The 19217-nt window shown below is 38.3% G+C and overlaps 1 protein-coding gene across 3 annotated transcripts in view; it reads left to right on the plus strand.

Moving 5' to 3' along the window:
• The window catches only part of BBS2 (Bardet-Biedl syndrome 2), a 42175-nt gene that overhangs the window by 5360 nt on the left and 17598 nt on the right, over positions 1-19217 (plus strand). Inside the window, exons 2-15 of one of the 3 annotated variants that reach the window (XM_055233134.2) lie at positions 11-238; positions 4636-4761; positions 5002-5064; positions 5890-5967; positions 9701-9805; positions 9889-9975; positions 13112-13247; positions 13461-13600; positions 14412-14556; positions 14892-15063; positions 16009-16138; positions 17346-17477; positions 18034-18171; positions 18825-18937. In XM_055233134.2, coding sequence (XP_055089109.1) covers positions 11-238; positions 4636-4761; positions 5002-5064; positions 5890-5967; positions 9701-9805; positions 9889-9975; positions 13112-13247; positions 13461-13600; positions 14412-14556; positions 14892-15063; positions 16009-16138; positions 17346-17477; positions 18034-18171; positions 18825-18937 — 1793 coding nt within the window. Of the gene's footprint in view, positions 1-10; positions 243-4635; positions 4762-5001; positions 5065-5889; positions 5968-9700; positions 9806-9888; positions 9976-13111; positions 13248-13460; positions 13601-14411; positions 14557-14891; positions 15064-16008; positions 16139-17345; positions 17478-18033; positions 18172-18824; positions 18938-19217 lie in introns of all 3 variants that reach the window. The other 2 variants (XM_055233135.2, XM_063611879.1) reach the window with 2 other exon arrangements.

Genomic DNA, 19217 nt, shown 5'->3' on the forward strand with positions numbered 1-19217 from the left:
TTTGTTTCAGGTTTTTATTCATAATCCTCATACACGGAACCAGCATGTCAGTGCATCCAGGGTCTTCCAGAGCCCCCTGGAATCTGATGTTTCTCTTCTCAACATTAACCAGGCAGTCAGCTGCCTGACTGCAGGCGTTCTGAACCCTGAGCTTGGCTATGATGCCCTTTTAGTGGGGACACAGACTAATCTTTTGGCGTATGATGTCTACAATAATTCGGATTTGTTCTACAGAGAGGCAAGTATAACCTTTATAACCATAAAATTGTCATTACTCATTAATGTCCATTTTTTATGCTTAGAAGAGATCAGATCATTTATTTTGGTCTGTTTATTATATGACTGTTATAGGTAAACAACATGGAGATTTTGCTGTTAACATCTGCTTTATGTGCTTGGAACTTATTTATTTGGTTATGGTTGCTAATCACTTGGTGACACTCGAGCTTATCTCTATGAGGTATATCTGTGATACTACCATCTGTCAAGGTCTCCTGTTGAGAATTCAGCCAAGAGCTGGGAAGCCAGTAGACAGGTCTCCTGGTGGACTTGCATTCAAGTTTAGTGCAATAGTTTGTAGAAGCCCTTACTGTAGCCTGCCACCTACAGGCTGCTGCAACTTTAATACCCAAGCAATTCATATTTATTACAGAAAAGATAAGGAAGTAAAAAGTGAAAGAAATTACACCTATTTTTTCATCTAGAAAGAACACTTAACTGTTGAATTTTTGAATCCAGATTTTTTACCAAGCATATATGAATACATTTTGTAGTAAAATGGGATCATATATACATGTAGCCTTTTACTTGTTTTTACCCTATAGCAGCTTTATTAAGATATGATTTACATGTACAACTAACCTACTTAAAGTATACGATTCAGTGGTTTTTAGTGTATCCAGAGAGCTGTACAACCATCACCATCATCAATTTTCAACATTTTTATTACCCCCAAAAAAAACCCATACCCGTTAGTATCATTCCCTATTTTTCTTTAACCTCCTAACCTTAGGCAACCAGTTATCTGCTTTCTGTCTCTAGAAGTTTGCATATTCTAGACATTTCATAAATAATGAAATCATATGTAATCATTTGTGACTGCCTTCTTTTTCTTAGCATACTATTTTCAAGGTTGATCCATGTTGTAGCATGTGTCAGTAATTCATTTTTATGGCTGAATAATATTCCATTGTATGTATATACCACATTTTATTTATCCATTTATCAGTTAATGGACATTCCACTCCCTGGCTATTATGTGTGGCTCTTTCATTCAATAATATGTTGTGAACGTCTTTATATGAAGTTACTACATACCTGTTATGTCATTCTTACTGGTTTTATAGTATTTCATTGTGTTAATATAATTTGTTTAACCGTTCCATGTTGTTGAACATTTATGTTATTTCCATTGTTTCTCTATTACAGTTCATAGTGTAATAACTGTATCTCTTTGACCACTTACCTGATTATTTCCTGAGGATAAGTTCCTGAAAATGCAGATGGTTTTCTTTCTTTTTGTTTTTGTTTTCTGAGACAGAGTCTTGCTCTGTCACCCAGGCTGGAGTGCAGTGGCATGATCATGGCTTACTGCAGCCTTGACCTCATGGGCTCAAGCAATTCTCCTACCTCAGCCTTCTGAGTAGCTGGGACTACAGGTGTGTACTACCACGCCCAGCTAATTGTTTATTTTTTAGAGAGATGGGGTCTCACTATGTTGGCCAGGCTGGTCTCAAACTCCTGGGCTAAAGCAGTCTTCCTGCCTCAGCTTCCCAAAGTGTTATAATTATAGATGTGAGCCACTGCATTTGGCTGGTTTTCTTCTTTGTCTATTTTTTGTTGAGGTAAAATGTACATACATGAAAATGCACAGACCTTATGTGTACAGTTCAATGAGTTTGGATCCCTATAACCAATACCCCAATAAAAATGGAGAACATTTTCATCACCTCAGAAAATATTGTTGTACCCCATTCCAGTCAATTTCTATCTCCCGTAGACAATCACTGTTCTGACTTCTGTCAGCTTAGATTAGCTTTTCCTGTTGTTGAACTCCATACAAATGGAATTATACAGAATGTATTCTTTAGTGTCTGGCTTCTTTCACTTAACATAATGCTTGCAAGAATTCTCCATGTTGTTGCATATAAAAGTAGTCTTTTATTGTTGTTGCTAAGTAAAAAATAGTGTATTCCATTGTGTGAATATACTATGGTTTGTTTATCCACTCTCTCGGTGATAGACAAGTGGATGGACATTTGGATTGTTTCAGTTTTTAACAACCATTTTCGTATAAGACTTTGTTTTTAATAAGACTTTTTTTATAAGACTTTTTGTGGATATATGTTTTAATTTATCTTGGGTAAATACCCAAGAGTGGAACTGCTGGGCTGTATGGTTTATAAGAACTTTATGACACTGCCAAACTGTTTTTGCAAAGTGGTTGTATCACTTTACACTCCTGCCTGCAGTGTAGGACAGTTCCAGTTGCTCCACATCCTTTGTCAAAATTTGTTGTTGCCAGTCTTTAATTTTAGCCGTTTTGGAAGGTGTGAAGTGATATCTTACTGTGGTTTCATTTTGCATTTCCCTGATAATCATTGATGCAGAGCACCTTTTCTTGTGCTTATTGTCCATTTATGTGTCTTCCGTGAAGTGTCTTAAGTCTTTTGCCTATTTTTTATTGGTAGTTTGTCTCTTTATTATTGATTTGTAGACATTTCTTGGATATACTGGATACAAACTCTTTGTCAGACTTATAAATAATAAATATTTTCTCCCAGCCTGTGGCTTGTTCCACTAGGCATGTGTCTTTTGATGAGCAAAAGTTTTGCATTTTTGTGAAGTCCAGCTGATCACATTTTTTTCTTTAGTGGTTAGGACTTTTTCTGCCCTTTGCCTATTTCAGGGTCACATTGTTTTTGTTCAGAAGTGAAATTGAGTTTAGGACTGTATTAGTCAGGGTTTTCCAGAGAAACAGAACCAATAGGATATGTACATATTAGAGGGGGAAATACTTATTTTCAGGAATTGGCTTATGCAGTTGTGGAGCCTGGCAAGTCAAAAATCTGCATGGTGGGCCAGCAGGCTGGAGATCTAGGAGAGAATTGATGTTGAAGCTCAAGTACAAAGGCTGTCTGCTGGTAGAATCCCTTCTTCCTTGGGGGAGGTCAGTCTTTTTTCTATTAAGTCTTTCAATACTTGATAGAAAGTACTTAATAGAAAGTATTGAAGGACTTAATAGTAAAGTAGATTATTATCCATATGTGCGTGGGCCAATTAATGTGTGAGGCCCACCCACATTATGGATAATAATCTGTTTTACTCAAAATCTACTCAATTTACTCAAAATGTGGCCTAGTTAATGTGTGGGCCAAATAATGTGTGAGGTCCACCCACATTATGGATAATAATCTGCTTTACTCAAAATCTACTGATTTAAATGTTAATGTCGTCTGAAAAATACCCTGACAGCAGCTCTAGAATAATGTTTGACCAAATATCTGAGTACCACGGCCTAGCCAAGTTGACACATAAATTAACATTACAAGGACTCAGCTTTACGACTGCCTAGTCAAAGACTTTTTTAAAAATGAGATTTTCGATAGGCATTGGTAAATTGCTCCCTAAAAAGACTACCATTTTCCACATCCCCCTCAATAATGATCGTGCTTGTTTCGTTACACCCTAACTAGTAGTGGATATTATTGTTCTTTTTGATTGCTAATCCAAAAACTGAAAAATGATATATTGTGAGAAAGAACATTTTTCATGTTTGTTAAGCGTATTTCATCTCTCATGTCCTGTTTGTTTATTTTTTTGGTTGGGGTGTTTACCATTTTTGTATTTATTTGCCTTTTATTAACCTTTTTCTTAAATTAACTTTTTGTCTTATATATTGCAAGGGTTTTTTCCCCACTTCATTGTTTACCTTTTAACTTTATTATTTCTTTGGCCATTTAACAGTTTTAATTTCTTTTGAAATCTTTTCTTTCCTATATAGCCAATCTTTATAGTTTTCCCACTTAAAGATTATATAAGTAACGATTATTTTCCTGTACCATAAACAGTGTTTACAAAGATGTCCTTGAGTCTCTCAAAAATAAATTAACTTATATAATTTATTCAAGAAGTCTAAGATATTTATTTTAGATGGTGGGACCATGGGTTTTTTTTTTATTCTTTGTACTTCTTAGTACTTTTTAGTACAAAGAATAGTAAAGTTAAAAAGTAGTAAATAAGTAGATTACAAGTATTAAAAAGATTTCCATCCAAAATGGTTAAAATAAATTACAAAGTTTGGGTGCTTAAAGGCATAAGTCTTGATTCTCTGGAGAATTTGCCCTCTGGAACTTGTGGTCCCAGAGAGCTCCCAGAGTATTGTAGCAGCGTTTTGTAGTGGCTTAGTGTGAAAGCCAAGGCTCTGATTTACCCTGTATCTGTGCTCATCCTTGCAGAAGCCACAGGGTTAGGTCTCAGTGGACAGCCCTGGCTGCCTTCTCAGGAGACCATCTGGCTTCTCACAAATGATGACAGAGGAATTTGGGTGTCCAAATAAAAATATGGATATAACTTACCTTCAGTGTGCCTGCAGATTATTGTGTCTAAGATAATGTGTCCTTTTACTTTTCTTAGGTAGCAGATGGGGCAAATGCAATTGTGCTGGGGACATTGGGAGACATTTCTTCCCCTCTTGCGATTATTGGTGGCAATTGTGCTCTGCAAGGTTTCAATCATGAAGGAAGTGATCTCTTTTGGACGGTATGAAGAAGAAAACATTCTTTTTGGTACCCTTAAGCATTTTTACTTTTAATGTTCTTCTTTTTTAACCACCAACTCTACTGAGTAATAATATTTATAATTCTGTGCATTAAAAAAGGATATGAATAATTTGAATAGCATTCATTCATGTTTTGTGTAGTCCTCTCCTTCATGTAGCCAATATATTTGGAGTAAATGGAGAAACGATGGCATGCTAATGGTTTGGGGTTTTATTTTCAGGTTACTGGAGACAATGTTAATTCCTTGGCCTTGTGTGACTTTGATGGTGATGGAAAGAAAGAGGTACGTTGGGGAGGAGATACCTCTCTTGTGTGTTCAGCCAAATAAATTTTGCCATGACAGTGACATTAGTGTTGAGAGAAGTGTAAGCTTCTCCTGGCTGATTTTGGTGCTCTGTTGCCTAAATGATCAGCCAATTGGCCTCATTCTTCTTTCTCTTCTCTTTTGAACAATAAATCACTTGTGCTTGTGTAATAAATACAAAGATCAAAGCCATGGTGTTTCAGAGACACAGGAGAGGGCAGAGAGGATAGAAGAGTTGGGATTTCAGTCATATTCACGGTCTTATGAATTGCTCCTGATGCTTTGAAACCATATTAGTATGTAGTTTTCAATTTTGGCCAACTGTTTTGAGGAATCTAAATGTTTTAGAGATTGGCTTTTAGCCTTTGAAATTATTCTTATGGTTACCCTAGAAATTAGCTTCTTGAGCAGTCAGTAGGTGTGAAGTGCTGTGTTGGGCACCAACTTGCCTCTCTCTTGTCCATGTACACTGGACTCTGGTGTTTGAACAGGGCTTCCATCTGTAGGCAGAGAAAGTTGCTGATCCAGGGAGCCTTTTCAGGTACTCCAGGAAATAACATATTCTGGCAAGATGTGCAGCTCCCAAGGCAGGATGAAAAGCTGCAGTAGCCCCTGTTTCTTCATTGATTGAGTCTGCTGATCCTCCTATTAGAGGGAGCATTTCTGAGCATCAGACGATTAGGAGGTTGTCAATCGTGGGTGGCAGAAGCAGCATGCAAAATATTGTGCAATTTTTTGTTTTGTTTACAGAAATTTTGTTGTTTTCACTTACTCACCTAAACATGTATGATATTTCCCCTTCAGCTTCTTGTTGGATCTGAAGATTTTGATATCCGAGTTTTTAAGGAAGATGAGATTGTGGCAGAAATGACAGAAACAGAGGTAAGAAGCTCCACCTCGAACTACGGTAATCTTGAGCAAGATAGATCAGCACTGTCAGATGAAACATCAAGTGACAGTGCTGGGACATCTCCCAACCCAGGTGGTTTTAGGATTAAAAACTGGGGGCGGGGGGGTCAGACAGAGCTGTATGTTATGGAAAGAAAAGCAATAAAAATCCTAATTAAGATATATTTTGAAAAGACTGATTAAATAGAGAAAAATTATTGAGTATAGTTGAATACATAAAGGCATTTCTTTTAATGAGTTAATACATGCAAATAATAATAATGGCAATCATTTATTATGTACCTATCGTATGCCAGGTAGTGCTCTAAGTACTTTATATGAAGTAACATATTGAATCCTTACAACAACCCTAATAGGAAGATAAATTATTATTATTTCCATAGATGAGGAAAATGGTGTTCTGGTTTTTTGTTTGTTTGTTTGTTTGTTTTGAGGCAGAGTTTTACTCCATTGCCCAGGCTGGAGTGCAGTGGTGCGATCTCAGCTTACTGCAAGCTCTACCTCCCAGGTTCAAGTGATTCTCATGCCTCAGCCTCCTGAGTAGCTGGGACTACAGGCACGCACCACCACGCCTGGCTAATTTTTGTATTTTTAGTAGAGATGGGGTTTCACCATGTTGGCCAGGCTGGTGTTGAACTCCTGACCTCAAGTGATCTGCCCACCTTGGCCTCCCAAAGTGCTGGGATTACAGGGGTGACCCACCGTGCCTGTATTTTTTGTTAAGTTACTTGTACATAGTCTTGGCTATGAAGTGGCATGGTCAGCATTTGAACCTTTATTTCTCTTCCTCCTTATCATGTGTATTCAGTAGGGCTGAAGTGCATAAATGAGATGTTTATATTTTTTTCTTCCTGCAAATTCAGTACTTCTTTGGCACATTTCTGTAGGTAAACTTAAAAATTATAGAACTTGTGATTAGAATCACTCATGTAACTGAACCTGAGATATTTCCTAAAGAGTTTAAACTTTATTTTTAAAAAGTGATGTTTAGGCCTGGTGCTGTGGCTGATGCCTGTAATCCCAGTGCTTTGGGAGGCCAAGGTGGGAGGATCAGTTGAGACCAGGAGTTTGAGACCCGCCTGGGCAACATAACAAGACTCCATCTCTACAAAAAATATAAAAAATTAGCCAGAAGGCGATGGCACACGTCTGTAGTCCCAGCTGCTTGGGAGACTGAGGCAGGAGGATCCCTTGAGCCCAGGAGCTTGAGGCTACAGTGAGCTATGATCACGCCACTGCATTCCACCCAGGGCAACAGAACAAGACTCTGTCTCAAAAATAAAATTTTAACAAAGTAACAGTGTTAAGAGTTAGGAAAATAAAGACAAAAATAAAGTAAAAAGCAGTATCTAAAGATTACCTGTATCCTTTATGGTTTTGACATTCTTAGAATATTTATTTGCTGCTAGTTTTCTAGGATTGGGCAAGACTCAAACAGAAAAAAATAAGATATTCTTAATTAAGGAATAAGAAGAGGATAAAGGACCAATAGCTTGTGAACGTTGTAAATGGACAGAAAGAAACCAGTAAAAGAGAGTCTTAGAGATCAGAATGGTGGGATTCTGCAAAATTTAGTTATGTGGTATTTAGGAGTCTGTATCAGAAAAGCTCGAGGGCAATAGTCTCAATACTGACCTTGGCCTCTTGTCTTTAAATTACTTGCTTCATGTCACTCGTAAAAGCTGTCTAAGAAGGTCAGACTTCTTTTCCCCTGACTATAAAAGGAGACGAAAAGCAAAACCTACACGTTGATGTACAGTGTTATCAATGATTTTAACTAATTTATCCTATAGCAAGAGTCATCAGTTTTTATTTAGCCCTACTGTACTTTTTATATATTCACAGTTATCATGATGTCAGATGATAGTTGTGGACAGAGAAGAAATGAAGAGGAGAAATGGGTGCCAAAAGGAGCAGTCTGAGGATGTGTATCTCTACAGGGAGTCTGTTTTTTATTTTATTTTTTTTGAGATGGAGTTTCGCTCTTGTCGCCCAGGCTGGAGTGCAGTGGCATGCTCTTGGCTCACTGCAACCTCTACCTCCCAGGTTCAAGTGATTCTCCTGCCTCAGCCTCCCGAGTAGCTGGGATTACAGGTACCTGCCACCACGCCCAGCTAATTTTTGTATTTTTAGTAGAGATGGGGTTTCATCATGTTGGCCAGACTGGTCTTGAACTCCTGACCTCAGGTGATCCACCCGCCTCAGCCTCCCAAAGTGTTGGGATTACAGGCATGAGCCACCATGCCCGGCCCGGGAGTCTGTTTTGTGTGTATGTGCTTATGTGTGCTTTCTGAAGAGAGGGCCCGGAGTCTTCATTACATTCTTAAAGGGGTTTGCAACCTCCCCCACCACTAAAAAAAACAACTTGAAAATCCCTGGCTGATAGATGCTGTGTCCCGCATTCTCATATCCCTTTCATTCTAATTTGTGGTAAATCTTTTCTCCTTTGGTGGGAATCATTCAGATTTTGTTGGATTTTTATTGCTTGTTAATATTAGATTTGAGGAGACTGAATTCTTTGAAACATCTCTTTCCTAAATCCTAGAAAAGAGGACAAGAACCTGGAATAGAGTTAGGGATTTGAGGTGACTTCTTGATCTTCTAGTCCACAAAAGGAAGAAACTGGTGAACTAAGGAAGCAGTAAAGGAGCTCGGGGATCTGGGGCTGAATTTATGAAAATATAGACTTCATAACATTGTTCATTTGCAGGGCCATTTTCCTGTTCTCTTTGTTGGGTTTTGCTCCTAGTTCAAATATCTTTTCCCAGATCAGCAAAATCATGATTCATTTGGCAGTTGAACAGTATGAAGTATTGTCAGAAGAATGCCTTGAGCTAAATAATTCTGGAATCCTACACAGCACTTTGTATTCATAGTTAAGTGAAGTGGGTGGTTTTGTAGAAAAGCTGTAGGTGTAAAGGAAATTATATAACTATTCTCTGCTTTATACAATTTATTTCTTAATATCTCTTGTATTAGGAGCAGAATTAGAAAGTAGATCTGCAGGATCATGGATATCATTAAGCTTTGGTTTTAACTTTAAAGGAAAGTTTTGTTCAGTACCTAAAATTTTATCCTTTTAAGGATGTCGAATCCTTGAACAGTCCTATAAATATTTCTGTATCGTATATGCATTCTGTATATTGTTATATACTACACAAATCCATGGGCCTGGGTTTTTACTTTTCAAAGGATTATGTGTTCTTTCTTTTACCTCTAGCAAACAAATTATGTCATAGAAAGAAAAGTGTATACATGAAGTAAGATATTCAATTGTGGATTGTTATAAGTCTTTTAAAAATTGAGACTGTAGGATGTTATAAGTTAAGTAATAATCATTAAAGCCTCTTGGGTGAACATATATAATATCTATTGTATATGCATATTCTCGATCTTGTGTAGCTATTTCTTCCTTAGTCCTTCAGTTTTCATGTGTTTTTTAAAAATAATTTTCTGAAACTTGCCACATAAGGTTGCTTTAAAACACCAAACTCTGTGAGTTTATTTAAATCTGATTATACAACTCTGAAGTAGATGACATGTATCGTAGAGAAGAGGAATACATTCCCCACTAATGGATTGGAAGCGCTTTTAAATCTAATTTTAACGTAGTTGTAACAAGGAGTGTGAAGTCTTATAAAGCCGTACTTGACAGTAAACCGAGCCTTAATGAAAAGATACTGTGTTTTTGTGGATTGTTTTGCAGACAGTCACCTCACTTTGTCCCATGTATGGCAGTCGATTTGGTTATGCCCTTTCTAATGGCACAGTTGGAGTTTATGACAAAACAGCCCGATACTGGAGAATTAAAGTTAGTATAATTTAGCCTTTGATATTCAGGTACTTGATACTTATTGGGAGACTTCTGTGCTAATTATTAAAATTCTTTTTCAGTCGAAAAATCATGCCATGAGCATTCATGCTTTTGACCTTAATTCTGATGGAGTGAATGAACTGATAACTGGTTGGTCCAATGGGAAGGTAAGTTTGAATAGCAAAGTTCAGGTATAATTCAGAGTAGCAATTGTCCAAGGTGTATTGGCTGTAGGACTTAGAACAGTAACATTGGGATGTAAACTTCAGTTCGTTCCTTGGCAGTGTTTTGACATTGAACCTAATAATCTTGACACATTATTCCTGCTATCATTGTCAAGAGCTGCGCAGTGAGAGAGTGTAAGTCTTATAAGTGGTGTTTGGGGGAAATCTTCGGGGAGATTCTTTCTAAATCTCTTATTTGAAGTGCTGAGGATCCATCAGCCAGATTTATTCTAGGTAGTAGAACAGTAAAAAAGGAGTTTTAAGGAATTGTTTGAATAGCTCTTTTCTAATAAATCTTCAAAACTGCCTGAAAACTTAGCACTAATGGGAAGAATCATGTTAGCATATTGTTTTCTGAGCTGTAACTTTAAAATAAAATCCTTTTGCTTGCTTTCCTCTTTTAACTTCAAATCAGAATTTTTTACAGTCTTTTGGCAAGTCAGGATTGTCTTCTTAGAAGCTGCCTAGGTAGCTGCCAGATCTCCATGGATACCATTTGCCCTCGCTTTCTTGTCTGTCAGTGTTGGATTGCCTGAAGGGGATCAGCAAATTCTTATCTTTTCTTCTTTGATTTATCTTTACTTTTCTCTAGCACCTTGCAGGCATTCCTTTGGTGTTATGTGAAGAACAGATTCTAAAAAGCTGTTATGTTGGTTTCTGCTTCTCCACTTAGTTTTGTCATTAGTATGGGTACTAAAAATTATAAGACTGTATAGTTGCTTATTAAGAAATATGAAAATCTGTGAAATGGATGTCTTAGTTGGTTTGGGCTGCTATAACAAAATACCGTAGGGTGGGTGGCTTATAAACAACAGAAATTTATTTCTTATAGTTTTGGAGGCTGGGAAGCCCCCTGTCAAGGTGTTGGCAGATTCAGTGTCTGGTGAGGGACCACTTCCTCATAGGAGCCTTACAGGGTGGAAGGGGCAAGGGATCTCTCTGGGCCTTCTTTTATAGGGCACTAATCCTGTTCATGGGGGCTCTGCCCTTATGACCTAATCACCTCTCACAGGCTCTACTTGCCAATACCATTCATCACCTTGGCTAATAGCATTCAACATAGGAATTTGTGGAGGCACAAACATTCAGATCATAGCAGTGGATCATATTTTGAGGGAATATAAATTATTATGACTGACTTAAGAATTAGAAAACTACTAGACTTGAAAACTTGTCAGGTTACCTTGAAATATAATTCTTGACCTAGATGTTTTTATAGTTAAATGCTTTTGAAATTTTAAGGAATTTCTATTATGTAATCTGTTCCTGAGCATGAAAAAGATAAGAAAATTATATAAGTGGAAAAACCGATTATCTACATTTAACAGAAATATACAAAAAGGAAATATACAGATCCAACTTGTGAATACAGGTGTGAAAATACTAAATAAATGCTGCTAGACAATTAACTTTGTCTTTTGTATGTCATTTGATGAGTTGGAGGGCTATCCTTTCCTTTCAGGGTAAAACCTCCCAGTTGGATTAAGCAAAAGATCAGAATACCTACAGAAATATTAATTTGTAGTCCTGCTTCTTAGTTAGCAAATGAGCCTTCTTATTTGCTAAATATTGTGGAAATGCTGTGGTAGAAGCCATTAGGTAGCTAGGCTTTAACTAGAAAGAAGCAAGTTCAGGTCAGTCTGAGTTAGAGGGCTACGTTAATGTGCTTTGTTAAAAATACAGGTCATTCGTTCTTTCACAGGCTTTAGCATTCATAATTTTCAGGCTTCCATGATGTTATTAATAGCATGAGTACTTGACAGTGATGTACTGTAGACAAGGGGTAGGCTGTAACCTAAATTACTTTATGTTTTGGTTGCAAAGTTTTGCCCAGAAGATTGTTTATGAAAAGAGAAAAATAGTGAGTAGCATTGGTCATCGAAATGAGTGCTCTGCTAGATTTTCTGTAGCTAGCCTTTTGTTGATAATACCTGTGTCCTTGCCTGGAACATAATCATTTTTTTTTTGAGACGGAGTCTCGCTCTGTCACCCAGGCTGGAGTGCAGTGGCGTGATCTCGGCTCACTGCAACCTCCACCTCCCGGGTTCAAGCGGTTCTCCTGCCTCAGCCTCCCTAGTAGCTGGGACTACAGGTGCGTACCACCACACCCAGCTAATTTTTTGTATTTTTAGTACAGACAGGGTTTCACCATGTTAGCCAGAATGGTCTCGATCTTCTGACCTCGTGATCTGCCTGCCTCGGCCTCGCAAAGTGCTGGGATTACAGGTGTGAGCCACTGTGCCCGGCCTCATAATCTTCATTTCAAGTGATGGTCATTTATTATCACTTTTGAGATGCATTTGTTTCCGATCAGTCATTTATTTATTTGTTCTCTCTCTTGGAAATGGGAGACTTAGAGGATAGGAGAGCTCTCTAAAGTATCTGAATAGTTTTTATGTGGAAGAGGGACTCTTAACAGGGTAGTTGTAAAAGGTTGCATGGTGGAAGATTGGGCTAACTCTGTAGTTTTTGAACTTCAGATTCAACATACTTTACACATTTATATATAATAAAGATACAATTTTTATATAGAGCTAACATTTATTACGTACTTCTGTGTGTCAGGCCCTGTTGATATATGTTAACTTGATTAGGCCTCAATTATACCCAATGAGGTATAGTACTGTTAATTTCTCCATGTTCTGGTTATTGATCCCCAGATGAAAAGACCAAGCACAGAATGGTTAAGAAACTTGCAAGATGCCGTGGATAGTATGTGGCAGAGCTAGATTCTGACCCTGAGCGGTTTGGCCATTAAGCCCATGCCCTTTTGCACTGTGCTGTGTGTACTATATATACTGGCTCTTAGCAGACCCATTTCTTCAAATGAAGCATTGTGTGAAGGCCAATATGAAAAACAGCTTTTATTTAAAAAGAAGAAAGCACAGCTCGTTGAGGCTCTTTAGGGTCCGTCTTGGCCCCAGCAGTCATAGGTATCTCCTGAGAGGTCATAGGGCTTCATAGAATACTCTTGAAAACTGCTAGACTAAATGACCTTTAAAGCTGATTTTTATTTTTAAATTTTGTGGTTTTTAAACATGTAGCATAAGCAACTTTTAAATTTGTGTTTTATTTGTAGGTTGATGCTCGAAGTGACCGAACTGGGGAGGTCATCTTTAAGGACAATTTTTCTTCTGCAATTGCCGGTGTGGTAGAGGGAGATTACCGGATGGATGGCCACATACAGTTAATCTGCTGCTCAGTGGATGGGGAAAGTAAATTGGAATGAGAAAAATCCTTAAGTCACATTTTCCATTTGATGAGGTCAAAATATCAGGAAATTTCACCAGAAGTATTTGTACTGAGATCCTGTAGTTCTAACAAATTCACCAAGGTTGGGGAGAACTTAGGTTTTTGTTTTTAAGAGCAGGTAATTGATGACCTAAAAATATACCTGGTTATACTTGGGGTTTTTTCCTTCTGTTCAGTCCGGGGCTACCTGCCTGGCATGACTGAGATGAGGGGGAACCTCATGGACACCAGCGTAGAGCAGGACCTGTTCCGAGAGCTGAGTCAGAAGAAGCAGAATCTGTTGCTGGAACTCCGTAACTATGAGGAAAACGCCAAGGTAGGTCCTAATGTGACCGGGTAGTTGAGGCTGAAATGTTGAGACTGACCGGGAGGATCAGCAAATATGGAAGAATGAGTGTGTCATTGCCAGGGTGTGGCCTTTTTGCCAGTGTCAGAATTGAGATGGGATATGCCCTTTCATCTTGAAATTTCATTTCCAGGTAGTTAAACTGTAGAAATGTTTTCCTGATTGTTGAAGGACATTTCCTGCAGCACAATTTATTTACAGCAGTGAAAACAGCTGGAAGCAACTTAGATATTCGTCAGCAGTAGGGAGTATGTGCTAAGGAATATTAAGCAGCTCAAGGAATCAATACTTGGACTGATATGGAAGGATATCTGTTGTCTTACTAAGTGACAAAAGGCAAGAACAATACAGAATGTCTTTTATCTTTTTCAAAAACAAATATATTAAAAATTGGCAACTGTAAAAATTGTGTGTGTGCGTACAAGCAAACTGGCTGAAATGTTCCTTTAATTTGTCCTGTAATGCATTACTGTATTTGAATTTGATGTACCAAGGGAATTTGTTTGCGTACTTTAAAAGAACAATACTTAAAAAATGTTAAAGTCATGATGGGATACAGTGGACCATACCCATAGAAAGAGGCAAGGGTATTTTCCCACAGGGCCAGATAGAGCAAGGGAGCACTAATGAGGTGAGTTCTCTGAATTCTAAAGAATCAGATTACCATAATAATAAGATGCTGGAGGCTCTGTCTTTTGAAGCTGAATAGCAATATTATTTAAAATTGATATTAGTTCAGTGTTTTGGTGACTGAGTAGGAAATGGATGGGGTGTTTTGCAGGCTGAATTGGCCAGTCCACCAAATGAGGCCGATGGGCATCGGGGCATAATCCCAGCCAATACCAGGGTCCACACCAAGCTCTCAGTCTGCCTGAGGAATGAGACCCAAGCTGCTCATACAGAATTATGCATTTCCACTTCCAATGGTAAGACAGTACTCACAGCTGGTATTTAGAGGCACCTGTGCCATCTTGGAGTCGTCTTTTTTTTTTTTTTTTTTTTTGAGACAGAGTCTTGCTCTGTCTCAGCTCACTGCAAGCTTTGCCTCCTGGGTTCACGCCATTCTCCTGCCTCAGCCTCCCAAGTAGCTGGGACTACAGGTGCCTGCCACCACGCCCGGCTAATTTTTTGTATTTTTAGTAGAGACAGGGTTTCACCGTGTTAGCCAAGATGGTCTTGACCTCTCCTGACCTCGTGATCCGCCCACCTCGGCTTCCCAAAGTTGGAGTTGTTCTTAAACTGTTTTTACTCTTCCCTACAGACACCATCATCCGAGCAGTATTGATTTTTGCAGAGGGAATTTTTACAGGTGAAAGCCACGTGGTACATCCCAGCATTCACAACCTCTCCAGTTCCATCTGCATCCCTATTGCGCCTCCCAAAGATGTCCCTGTGGATCTGCACTTGAAGGCATTTGTGGGTTACAGAAGCAGGTGACCCTTTGCAAGTCACAGTTCATTTCAGGACAGCACTTAGAGGAGGGCAAGATGTATAAATTTTCCGTATGCCCAGTGGATTCTTGGAGGCCTGAGAAACCATTTAATGGTTCTATCTACCCAAAGTTTCTCATGACCTTTTATTTCCTCAATTTGAAACCTGTAAAAAGAAAATGGAAAAACTGATATGTAAGTTTAAGATGGTTCTTTTTTTTTTTTTTTTTTTTGAGACAGAGTCTAGCTTTGTCGCCCAGGCTGGAGTGCAGTGGGGCAATCTCGGTTCACTGCAACCTCTACGTCTTGGGTTCAAGCAATTCTCCTGCCTCAGCCTCCTGAGTACTGGGACCACAGGTGCCCACCACCACGCCCAGCTAATTTTTGTATTTTTAGTAGAGACAGGATTTCGCCATGTTGACCAGGCTGGTCTTGTACTACTGACCTCAGGTGATCCACCCGCCTCGGCTCCCGAAAGTGCTGGGATTACAGGCATGAGCCACCACGCCCGGCTAAGATCATTATTTTCTGTTTTTAGTCAGGTGATCTCATAATCACAAAATGTTTAATTGATGATTTGTCGATTTGTAGTTTTGGCCACTAAAACTACAAGAGTTAGGATGTACCTTTATATTACAGTCATACATAACCTCAGCTAGTGAAGAAAAACTGCTCTATTTGTGGAAGATAAGAGACTTTACATCCCCTTTATGGTATTTTAAACCTTTAGTGCATGCAGGTATATATGTAGACTCATGCTGTCTCTAAATCCCAAACCTAATATATTACTGTAGTACTTTAACCCTCAAGTGTTTTGGGGGTTCCTTCTTAAGTGAAACCCTTAAATATTAATTGATGACCCAGAAGTGGCTTTCTTTTCTGGGCCTTGCATTTTGAAACAACATTCTGTACAAAACAATTCTCTTGTGTTTCATTGATTGGCCATAGCACCCAGTTTCATGTATTTGAATTGACAAGACAGCTCCCTCGATTCTCCATGTATGCGCTGACCAGCCTGGACCCTGCCAGTGAACCAATCAGTTATGTTAACTTTACCATTGCAGAACGGGCACAGAGGGTGAGTATCTCGCTTTTCTCTTTCAATGCTTTTACACGGTAGAATCCTTTAGGTGTTATTTCATAGAAAGGGAAAATCACATGAACGTGTTATATTGGTAGCAGTAAATATGATATGAAAGAATTCTCTAACTTGGGGGTGGCTTGTAACCTGTAATAAAAATATTGCTAAAATACCTTCTCTCACTTTGAAAAAGCATCTGAGCAATCCTCAGATATTGGTGAATTCTTACCAGTGTTTAATTCCTCTCTTTCCATTATGGTCTTAGTGTGGTTGTCCTGGTGTAGTATTTCAAGAGGAACCTGCAGCAAGATGAAGAGAGTGGGACTTGGAGCTAAGAACGTTTTTGGCTTTAAGTGCTACGTTAACTCATTAAATTCTTAGTGATCTTGAGGAATTCCCCTCACCAGTGTGAGCCTCAGTTTTCTTATCTATAGGTGAGGATAATCTTACCCACCTTATTGGGGGGGCCCGAGGATTACATGATTGGTGTAAGAGTAGCACCTTGTACATTTGAAAGGACTAATACCAGTGGACTTTAACCTTGGCTGGGCTTTGGAATTCTTGGTGGGACTTTTTAATCATGTAGATTCTCAGTCCCCTGCCTGGCCTGTGGAACCACAAACTCTATAGGTGGGCCCTTCCAGAAGGCCTCATGGGTGGTTCTCATGTGGAACCTGTGTTGCAAGCCACTGCATGGTGTTACTGCTATTAATATTAAAACTTGTATTTTCCTTATTGTGTGGATATATCTGTGGTGTTTGCCCATGTATACTTCATTTTGCATTTCTTAAAGAATAGAATGGAATGGTTTTAAGCACACTACATTGTCCAGGTTATACCCACAGAAGAGCTGTTGTGTAACAGAATCAGCATCATACCTGAATCATTTGTACATTGCATATAAGACTATTTCTAAGTAGAAGATGCTATGAAATCATGTCTGCTGTGGGGCCAGGCATAATTATGAATGTTACTTAAGAGCATAAATGAGGTGAGAAAAGGGAGTGTGACTAGTGTTTTAGTATTTTCTTGGTGTGGGGTGAAGTATAATTCTTTTTTTTTTTTCTCAACAAAGCAGTAAAACTAGAAAGAAGGAGAACTCTTCCCTCAAGAATGGCTGTACCTTCATATCTAGAGGCACACACACACAAAAAAATGTCTGTACCTTAAAAATGGAGGTCATTTCATTGTGTTCATTTTCAAGGTTGTTGTATGGCTCAGTCAGAACTTTCTGTTACCAGAAGACACTCACATTCAGAATGCTCCATTTCAAGTGTGTTTCACATCTTTACGGAATGGTGGCCACCTGCATATAAAAATAAAACTTAGTGGAGAGGTAATGTTTAATATCATGGGGCATAGATTTCTTTTTTAAATTTATTTATTCAAACACTTAGACCATGGAATGAGAGGGGCATAGATTTCTCATGTGGTGTTTACCATTCAGTCCAAAGTGAGGTGGGGGACATCAATGTCAGGGTCATAAAACCACATGTTTTGTTTTATTTTTTTCACATGGTTTAACTTAATCTGTTAGTGTTACCATCTTAGACACTGGGGTATAATCTGGAATAGATGTTTTCTGCCTCCTTCCCTTCATCTCTTCCTTGTCTAATTTGGGAAGAATTGGGAATACAGAGGTCAACAAAAACATTTTCAATGTTTGGATGATTTTGTCATTTAATTTCTGAGGCTAGAGGATTTACCTTTTAGCTAGCTGCTGGAAATAATGCAGTTTGTAATTTCTTTGAGAGCTAAACTTTCCTTTTTCAACACTGCATATAAATATATGCACAATAATTTTGCTGAGTATGGGGAAATTCAGGTACTATTTTAGCTAAGTTTGTCTAATATCTGAGGATGCTAAACTTGTCTCTTTTTTCTCTGGGTAGATTACTATAAATACTGATGATATCGATTTGGCTGGTGATATCATCCAGTCAATGGCATCATTTTTTGCTATTGAAGACCTTCAAGTAGAAGCGGATTTTCCTGTCTATTTTGAGGAATTACGAAAGGTGCTAGTTAAGGTGAGGGAATGCGGTAGATGCATTTGTGAGAATGTGGTAGTCTAATAATATTTGAGGAAATTAATGATACTACAGATGTACTTATAATGATGTTTTCAAGAATTTTTGCAATTCTTGAAGTAAAAATTGAACTAGTATTGGAGAGTTTACTACTTAAGGATTTATTTTATAAAAGGAAGTGTTTAGCTCTTGAGCACCATGCTTGCTTGCTTTGGTTTAAGGTGATGCATTTAAATATTAACATTTTCCTCTGTTAGCCCTTCATCTTATTTGTAGTATCTGCTTTGGTCTTCAGTTTAGGTCTTTCCGAAAACCCAAATTCAAGATAAAAGAGCAAAATAAAGAGGATTGTGATTGGCCCCAAAGTATGCAATATTCCTACTGCAAATCCCTAAAATATTAATGTGTATTGTGGGGGCTCCTGGTGCTAAAGCATGGGGAAGATTCACATGGAGTGTCCTGTTGAAATTGGAGGCAGCACAGATGAGTTAACTTGTTGAGAAAGAGATGAAATAACGGGAAGTAGCTTAATTGGTATAAGTGAACAGGGGAAAGAAGGGGGTCTCTGTATCTGGTAAATAGTGTCTTTTCATTTGTCTGGGTTCAAGAAGTTTGTGAGGCCTTTTTCATTCCTGAGTGTTCATGGTCTCCAGGTGGATGAATATCATTCAGTGCATCAGAAGCTCAGTGCTGACATGGCTGATCATTCTAATTTGATCCGAAGTTTGCTGGTTGGAGCTGAGGATGCTCGTCTGATGAGGGACATGTGAGTATTTGTCATGGTTAGTACAGGTGCAATGTTAAAAATGTGAGCAGTGTGGAATAGCAACTCTCAGATGTTACCAGTAGAAGTATAAGTTGTTACAGTGACTTTGGAAAATAACCTGGGATTATCAGTAAAGTTGAAAATGCATGTCCTCTATGACCCAGCAATTCTATTCCTGTTTTATAGCTTAGGGAAAGTTACAGCTTAGTTATATGTATGCTTATAAACCAGGATATTTGTATAAGAATATTCGTAAAGGCATTGTTTATAAAAATCTCAA

This window comes from Symphalangus syndactylus, chromosome 11 (genome assembly GCF_028878055.3).
Source record: "Symphalangus syndactylus isolate Jambi chromosome 11, NHGRI_mSymSyn1-v2.1_pri, whole genome shotgun sequence".
Taxonomy (NCBI): domain Eukaryota; kingdom Metazoa; phylum Chordata; class Mammalia; order Primates; family Hylobatidae; genus Symphalangus; species Symphalangus syndactylus.